The 9,975-nt window shown below is 31.7% G+C and overlaps 1 protein-coding gene across 1 annotated transcript in view; it reads right to left on the bottom strand.

The window, feature by feature from the left end:
• The window catches only part of LOC108726362 (uncharacterized protein DDB_G0287625), a 20,660-nt gene extending 12,162 nt beyond the window's left edge, over positions 1-8,498 (bottom strand). Inside the window, exon 1 of the mRNA XM_018453864.1 lies at positions 8,183-8,498. Within this exon, the coding sequence (XP_018309366.1) occupies positions 8,183-8,203 (21 nt within the window). The 5' untranslated portion in view covers positions 8,204-8,498. The remainder of the gene's footprint in view (positions 1-8,182) is intronic.
• Between the last annotated feature and the right edge of the window lie 1,477 nt (positions 8,499-9,975).

Below are 9,975 nucleotides of genomic sequence, written 5' to 3'. Positions count from 1 at the left end.
TATATATATATATATATATATTGTGTCAAAGGAAAGCTAAGAATATTAGTATTATATAAAGTCCGTATTAATCTTTTAAAAAACATTATTAAACGCGAACGTTTAAATCTGTGGTCGCGCACAAGAATTTATAATAAAATGATAGCCATGCAATAGATTAGTCAAGTAATAAACATCAAATCTGGAAAATGATTGCAATTTACAATCTCATTTGGAACTAGCGGAAGTGAACCGGCAATTTCAACGATATCTCGCATATTGAATCTAACACCGACAAATAGATCATAAATTTTTCCAGTCATACGCAGATGAGTTAACCTGTTCCATCAAATAGACGTATCATTCCTGCAGACGTGAACTGCACAATTCTTTATATTTTTCTGTCACCGTGTATTTGCACATAGTTGTGGCAAATTACTTTCGTAAAATGATGTCTCATCGTTATTGAAAATAATAAAAGAATGTTATAGATAAAATAGGTAAGTGTAAATAGATGAACATTATTATATGCTACGATTCATTTAATAGAATTCAATGTTTTCTTTAGTAATAGTAATTCCTAAAAATATTTTTATTTGTAAAATTATTATTATTTTTATGTTTAATATTATTTAATAAATTTTTTTATTAAAGAGTTATGAAGTTATTAGTTTATTAAAACACAAATAATTTATTACTTGTAATTTAAAATAAATCAATTCTTCCAAATTTTTATAACAAAAGATTAATTCTATATGTGAAAAATTTCACATATTTCATTATTTAAAGTTGTAAGCCATTGTATATGACTAATAGTAATTTGTTGAAAAAATTATGATAGATTATTTAAAAATAATTACGCCAAGTAAAGGATTTTTACAGAAAATTGTTGATTTCATTCTAGATGATTCTTTGCATAGAGAACTGTCGAATATTGTCGCTTATCGATTTGGCTCGACACTATACAGCAAGTCAACCTGCGCGGGGTGAAATTGGGTTCAATTCCGGCAATTGATCCACGAGATCAGCTGTGTTTGCCAACAACCTTGTTGCCCGACGCGACGCGTCGCTAACAAGGCGTCGACGTCAAAACAGCGATGCATTGATGTGCTAGTTCTGGCACGATCCCGAAATATCCATTTTCGTTGGAAATTTGATGGCATAGAACATAGACAAACTTTTCATCAGCTTCGATTTGATTGTTGGCTTTAATAAAAGGAATATTCATAATTGTAATATACACAAATCTCATAAAATACTGATCGAATTTAAATATCTTGACATATAAGCTGTAGCGTAATATTGAAAACTTTTCTCTATCGACATGCATATTTAAATTAATATATATTTCTTAACAATCGTGTTCTCGTTTATGTGTATTAAAAAACAATACAAGTTAAAAAAATACCGCTAATATATATACATATATATAACGAGAAGTTTATGTTGTTTTTATTAGGTATTCCTTAATTTTTTAATATTAAAAGGAAATAAAAAATAATTTAAAACAATATATACATCTACTTAAATGTTGAAAACCATAATTTTTAAAAAATAAAATCTACATATAGATCGCATTAGTAAAACAGAAGACGTCTAACATAACTTAAGATACAATGACAGAAAGAATGAATTAATATTTATGAACATAAATTTGTTTATAGTTTCAAACTTTTTTCATCATAAATTATCATATTTTATTATAATTTTGCTCATAATTCTGTTTTTCATTTCTTAGCTTAACTAAGTATTATACAAAGATGGAAATTATTTATAAACATTTAAATGTAAGCACTACGTTGAGCAATAAATGACGAAGCAATTTTCTATTTTAACGACATCATTATAAATCGGTATATCTATTCACATGAAGTATGAATATAATATTCAAACTATCGGTTCTCTTTTCGTTCTCTGTATCGTACGAAGTCAGCATAGGAGTAAACACGTGGTAGTTTTGGCACTACCGTTTACCGAGGCTTATGATTAATTCAATAGCATACTTCAACCAGTTTCTCTCGTGCACGCCCGTCTTTTCTAATGTGCACATCTGACAGTTCCGTACTCTTTCGAAATTCAGAAGCTGAAGTCCATCTACTTCCGTCGTCGCCTTGGTGAAAAAAGGGCATAAACCGCGTCTACGACGACGTTTAAATATAGCAGCGAGTTCTCAGTTATAACCATCCAAGCTCTCACTTTGCAGCATCCGCGTGCTGTATTCCTTCTTGCTGCATTTTATCAACGACGTACAAGAAGTTGCAAAAACTCTCTGGTGTCTTTACAGGAAAATTTTTTAAAGAAAACAGAAAAAAATGAAGTTATTAAGATTGTCTATGTATTCCATTTTATTAATTCTTTTTAATTTCTTTTTTACTAAATAAAGCTATAAATAGAATTAATCTCATGCGCTTGCAACTTGCAACTAATGACATTAAAATATTATAATATTATAGAATACTTAATAACGTTAATACTAATGTCATGAAGTAACATTATAAAGTAATTAGTCGCATAATAATTATATACAAATTATAATTTCAGTTTTATTAATATATATAACTCTCATTATATTTAGTTGCAACTTATACTTTGTACATATGTTTTCATAAATTTGATTAATTTATAATTTAGATTACAAAAGATATTTGTAGCGTTACTTTACGGAACATTTCATTAAAATTATTCACAAACATAATTTTAATGAAATCACTTGTAATTTTAACTGTAATTTCTTTCTGAACAATTTTAGAAAGTTTCTAGAATATATTTCTATCTATTTTTTAAGATTTTAAAGCAATTGCTTACTTCGTTATACACGCCGTAGTATTTTTAAAGACCTCTTAACAAAACGTCATGAAAGCTAAATCCGGCGCATAGCAAGAATTCATCTCCTTTTTTTCGAAAGACTTCAAGTTGCATAGCAATAAATATCGAGCTCTATTGCGACGCAAAGGCAAAAGGAGCACAAAGCGGATATAAAAGAAAGAGGAATGGTACGCTCGATTAAAAGCATTCACGCCATCGTTTGCAGCCGCGATTGCTTCGCCTGGAATATTCAAAGAAGCCGTTAAATCCCTTTCTCCATTCAGTCTAGGCGACTGTTCTGCCCTGCATCTTCGTTCAAACATTTAAATGTACCTATTTGAAGCGCGTTTCCAATCCATAGTGCGTGCCTAAGAAAAATTATTAAAGCTAGATATATTATTAATAACAAGCAATATAATTTTAACGAGCTGTATCTTTCGCATCTTCAGGCAAAGTTTTTTCGCCATTTTTGTCGTGCTTAACAACCACTTTCGCCCATTATTGGCAATAAAAAGCATCAAGTTACAAGCATCTTCTCGTACGGAAGACTTTTTCTTTATACAAAAAATAAGTAATTCGAAATTAAATGATGTGATTTTGTAAAGACAAATAAAATTAAGAAAACAACTTGCCTTACCTTTTTCATAATCAGCCATTTATAAGCTTAAGACCTATTACATTTGATGTTTCGACTGAAGCGTAAATATTTCGTAAATCTAAATTTATTCATGATATCATCAAATGTGCGTCAAATCGTTTCTTATTTCGAGACATATGATGTACCATATGTATAGGTAGAGATATTATTTTTTTTACGGTTTACACGAAAAGACGGAAGAAGTACATTTAGGATGATGAATTAACAGGGAGAAAGTATTCATTTATCACAAGTGAGCATATTGCTTATGTTTGTTGACAAATGAAAAAATATGAAAAAAATGATGTAAGAGGAATACCAAATATGATCACTGAATACATATAGAGACTTATTATATATCATTATGACGCTACTTACATCGAAAAGAAAAAATTTTCAATATACCTTAAATTGGTTGTATTTAATTGACATTATAAATTAAATCCTATTGTCTATATATTGCATTTGGAATTTTTACTTATCGTCAATTTGCTTATTATTTTTATCTGTTTCCACATAAGCGATTAAATTATGTTTTCAATAAAGAATTAAAAAATTTTGAAACAATTGAAGATAAATGAAAAAATAAAAAGACTATAAGGTAAGGCAATAAATTAATTTAATAAGAAACTAATTATAAAGAATCAAATTGATTTTATCTTCTCACACAATACAACATTACAGTGCAATTAATTTCATTATTATAAATTTTAAAATATTTCTGCTATTTTATTTTTAATTTTTCGTTTTTATTTTTAATTTTTACTACAAAATATTTTCATTTCAAAATTAAAAAGATATCAATTTAATTTACTACAGTACAATATCCGTTTCTGAAAGCAAAAGTAATTCGAGCCTGGGAGAGACAGAATTGTCTACGACAAATTTCCTGTCCCACATGATACATCGACGCATACTTCCGTTTGCGCGTTTGCTCCAAACTCTAGTCACCTGAAAAAGTCAAGAGGAAGACAACCCTCCGGCCCAAAGGTATGCTCTTGCATCCAGGTCGCGTACAAAGATCCTTATTGGTCGACGACGGCAAACCTCATGAAGGCTCTGGGGATCTCTCAGGAACTTTCAGGAGGGAGCTATGCCTGTGCATCCCGACGTGTCCTGTATCAAACTTGGCGCGAATAGCTCGTAAGACAAATCCCCTACGCAACATGGTATGGCTGAGTCTCGTGAGCCGCTTTGAAATTTGACACCCGATACACCATATTGCCTACAACGTCAATCACAAACGTGTATTCAAGATAGAAGAAAACTTTACACACGAATATGCATGTACGGCGAGGGCAGACATCGTCTGAGAAAGACCCGGCTAATTTTGCTAGCCGCCACGTCGCGTTGGGCCGAGGAGACCCGCGGTGCTCCGATGTACGAAAATGTTTCTGGTAGGCATGCAACCGGGATTCGTATTTGGACGTAGCTAACGATTGCTTCGACCTCCTTCGATAAACAATCGAGCTACGTCTCAGCCGTGCTTCGACGAGCCATGATCAATCTTTTACGCCTGCGGCGTTTATGGTCTGACACAAGCCGGACTATATCTACTGAATGCGTTGGGATCTTCTTTTTTTAGCGACAATATAATTTTCATTTCAGTGAAAAAAATATAAATCGTTTAGTTTCAAAATGTAATCTTCTAACATACATAATCCTTAACGATAAAGAAATAATATTTAATTGAAACAATCAAAAATTCTTTCAATATACTCGTATCTTTGATCAATCTGTGCACTATTTTTTTTTGAATAAGATAAAAAAATACTTAGTTTGTATCAAAATTAAAGTAACTATAACTGTTTCGGAAATATTACTTTTAATTTAAATAATTAACTATTTATAATAATGTAAAAAATAAAAAGGCATTATAATTTTATTTTAATAATTATTATTTTTAGACTACATATTTTTCTTTCATTGTATATGATGTATTTATATACAGCGCACTTTTTACGTAATTAATATACATATTAGTAATACATCTTTTTTATACATATGCACATATATATTAAGAGTTTGCATATATGAAATTATTTACATATAAGTCAGAACATGTATTCTGTTTTATAAATAAAATTTAAATACTTTGATCTTTTTAAACATTGAATACTTTACGAAAATCTAATAAATCAGTTATATATATTAAATATCTATAAGCACAAGAGTATTGCTATGTTTCTATTTAGCTGCCGTTTTACAGAATTTCATTTTCTGCGCGTTGAGTTTTGTACTATATAGTATATACAATGCGGTAAAGTCAAGCAGGCACAATTCTAACGAAATAATCGTGATAAAGCAACGAATTTAATTACAAGCTTTGCGATCTACGATGTTCGCGTTGGAACGGCACTGCGCCGTTTCGGTTGTAATTTCGAACTAAAAGTAAAAAACTCAACGCATGAAAATGTAAATCAATGCAAGCAATAACTACCATAATAAAAAATATTCCTCTATATTTGTTCTACATATAATTCAAGCGTGAACATACGAAACACGTGCGAAAGCGCCGCGGAAAATTATACGCTGCAATGCACAATCTAACAAATTATATCGTTGCCTAACAAATAAATATTATAGATCCACATCATTGCTATTTAGAAAGCTTTTCGACTTAGCGGTATTTCGCAAACACCCAGTTTAGTCCACGGGTGGAATAAGTGAGCGCGCGACCTGGACCTTTGGACGATAAAGTTAATGGACTTCATTTACATTGCATAATTGCGACGAAAGCGGAGCCAGCACTCAAATTATACGCAAGGACCAACAACCAGAACCAACAGCAAAGGTACCCTTTGAATATTCGGTATGTTTAAAACACTCATTTATACTGTACACGTTTGTTAAGTATGCCACAGACTTGCGACATTGAGGGTTAATTGACTACAGACGTAATGTTTAAATATATTTTTATTACATTAAGTTATTATAAAATTTGTAATAGAATGAGTAAGTTATGATTAATAATCAGATATATTTTAATTTAGGTATGTTTCACTTACATTCTTTTTGTATGATTTATCATTCTACGTCTCAACAAGTTTATCTTAAAATATGTAATAAACATATTTTTATTTTTATTTGCAAAAATCTCCATAAAATCTGTAATATAGATAAACAAATCGCTAAAGAACATTAAGTAAAAGTGTTAAAACATTGCATTTATTTCTTCAATCTTATCAGTGCAAACACTCTGCATACTGGAATATACATAAATTCAAGTAAACGTAATATTTGTGATTGGATTACAGATGTAAACAGAAAAAAAGTCAAATAGCCTTTTTTTGTGAAATACGTTTTTGTGAAAAACAACAAACTCCACTTTTGTTTTTTTTAAATACATATTATATTTAATGTATTATAATAATTGGTATTAAACTTGGCAATCATATACATATATATATATATATTATTCATTTTTATTTAAATATAAAACACAGTTTGTAATTTAAAAAAAATGTATGTTAATTATTTTTTTAATTAAATTTATAATTTTCGTCATCCTCTGAACTTTCGGAAGTTATTATAGAAGAATTTTTGAAATTTCATCCTCATTAATGTTATGTCGACTAATTTTCTTTGCGCTCAAAACTCTGTTAGTTTCAGAAATAGTCTCTTTGTTAGATGTGTTGGTGTTACTTTGAAGAGTAATGAATTGTTGTAAACTGTGCAATTTTAAATGGTGTGCAATGTATAGAAATAGATAAACAGAAAATACATTTTTTTTCAATGTCTTCCCCGAAGCGCAATTGCCCTACGCAATACATTGTTTCGATATATTCCTGCGTGCGGGAAGGGAGTGGGCAAAATGTAACGAAAGGGTTACACGCAATAATTTGCCGGAAGAGAGCGGTTTTCGTGCGTGATCCAATTCGGCGGCTTTTGATCATGCACAATGAGGAAAAGGTATTTGTTATTTATGATTACATTCGCGTGGTAAAATAATTATAATTAAGGGCTCCATTTTTGTAATTATTACTGCTGTAATAATGTTAATAATAATAATTATATTTATAATTTTACATGCAAAAAAAAATATACAGTTGACACTGAATAGTCGTTTTCCAAGCCAACCGTATATTTTTTGTAGAAAATAGAACTGTAAATATAATTATTATTACTAACAGTATAATATTATATTATATATATATATATAAATGGAATTTTCAACTTTAATTATTTCACCATGGAGTTATATATAAATATCAAACACTTTCCTTTCAGTGTGATAACATTAGCGACACTTGACTAGAATATCATTTTATATACATAGGCATATAGATGCAAATTCAACTACCTATTTTAACCGATATTCTTGCGCAATGCATTCCGTTAAAAGCACGTGGTCAAGTATCGGTGAGAATCGAACGAATCGTTAAGGAGGATATCGATTTCATCGATCAAACAGAAAATACATTTATTTCGATGAATGCATCATCGTGTTGAGCCAATATAGAAGTCCGCTGATATTTTCGCATGGCGAGGAAGCAATATAGATATCAAAGGCAGAAAATTGTATAGCTTTCAGTACATTTGCATAGAACATTGTCAACAAATCTACTCCAAAAGTGAACGAACTGATGTTCAAATGTAGAAATGAGATTCCACATGAAGCGAATATCTTGTGAAATGATTTTCTTATCAATTCTTCAATTATTTTAACGTTGTTTTTCTCTGCATTGTTATAGCAAGTTAGAGTCCTCCGGAACACTAAATCAAGCCGGTTCCATCGTGAAATCAACACCGCGAACTTACATAGCTCCTGTACGATGTCATGATCTCTCGAACAACGAAGAAACTTCAAAAGAAGAAAACAGGTCCCCAGATGCGCTTCCTGCAGCTGGTTTCACCAACCACCATCAAGCACAGAAGCATCTACACCACCGTTTCACGATTCACCGGCACTGATTCCTTGGTTCACCGGCCCGATTGCGATAGGATGTTGAAGAGAAAAAAAGAAGACGGTATCAAGACCAGGAGTGACTAACCGATCGATTGTTTCAAGAAACACCTCCGCGATCTCATAGAAGAGAAAAGTGGCGAGCGTTGCGAAGGCGCTTCGTTTCGAACGAAGCTCGGACCCTGAAGAGCCGGCGACCCGCAAGGCATGCTGTGGTCCCTCTCGTTCTTGTTCTCTCTTACTCTCTTTCTCGTTTTCTTCTCTCACTCAGCGCTCTCTGTGTCTCTTCTTCCTTCTTCACGACTTCCCTTCTGCCCGAGGAGTTATAGCTCCTTGTCGCACTTGAGGTGCTCACTCGAGCCCTATTTTAAGAATAGCTTTGTACTTTCTCTGTCTTGCTCTCTATTCGTTTCTACTTCTTCGTCTTCTGCTTCGTCGGCCGTGAGGAAGACCTAGCTTCGAGAGGAAAAACCGGGGATACGGATAAATCTCGTACGTGCGAGTACGTGCGTTTCCGCTCAAGCGAAATCGCGATATGATGATAAAAGTGATTAACGAAAACATCGGCGTAATTAACAAAATAATGACAGTAGAACTGAAATGTTAAAAAAATTCTAAATTTATCGGTGAAACAGACTCCTAAAAAAACGAATGTAAAACTATAAATATTGTTTCCTATTAAGATTTGTTAAATCTTTAATTTGTGAATCCTAATTATTAATTATATAGACATAATATCGTTATTTTATATTTAAATAAATTTAAGTTTAATTAACAAAGAACCCTCTTGCTATAGACTGTATAGTTGTGTTACTGATTATTTTTATCAATTGTTAACTTAATGTAGTTAATTTAATTTTAATTATATCATATATAAAATGAAAAATTTTTATTTTATACTTTTTCTAAAAAATCTTACATTTCTTCCTTTACATAACAATTATCAAATATTAGCTGTATATATTAGGTAATTATTTGTATTAAGTAATTATTTGTATTATCCGAAAAGGAAGATGATAGAAGATATTCTATACGGATTTTTAGAAACACAACAATATGTAATTTCAGAAGCTTAATCAAACTGTTTAAAGCTTATAGCTTTAATTATCAAAGCTTAAAGAAATTTCAAGTCCTCTCGATATTCTGAGAACAAATGATCTGCCCGAAGACACAACGAATCACTTGCGAAACATAGTCGTCTTTGTCTAGGAAATGAGGACAGTATTGCCACAGGATCGTTTCCACTACCTGGATTCTCTTCATGCGATGATGTGGTCTCTTGCGAGAAGTCTATAGAACTTCACAAAAGCAGAAATTTCTTCTAAGAAATCGGTAGCGGAGAATATCCTTAAACAGGATTTACATTGTTATCGTTGGAACAACGAAAGGGCAAGAACAAAGACTTAGCGTGATCTGCAAAGGGCTCGAAAGGTTTCACCGAGTTTCCAAGCTGATGTTAGAGTATTGACAGATTTCATCTTTGACCAGATTAATTGTGAGAATTCCTTTGGAATTGAGAAATTCTCTTAATCCACGATTCTTGCCTTGTGTGTGGATGAGTGTGAGTGAGTGAGTGAGTGAGTGAGTGAGTGAGTGAGTGAGTGAGTGAGTGAGTGAGTGAGTGAGTGAGTGAGTGAGTGAGTGAGTG

Source organism: Mycetomoellerius zeteki, unplaced genomic scaffold (genome assembly GCF_001594055.1).
Source record: "Mycetomoellerius zeteki isolate Tzet28-1 unplaced genomic scaffold, Tzet1.0 scaffold415, whole genome shotgun sequence".
In the NCBI taxonomy this organism is placed as follows: domain Eukaryota; kingdom Metazoa; phylum Arthropoda; class Insecta; order Hymenoptera; family Formicidae; genus Mycetomoellerius; species Mycetomoellerius zeteki.
Note: the sequence above shows the minus strand (reverse complement) of the source record. Positions and strands in the feature narration are given on the sequence as shown.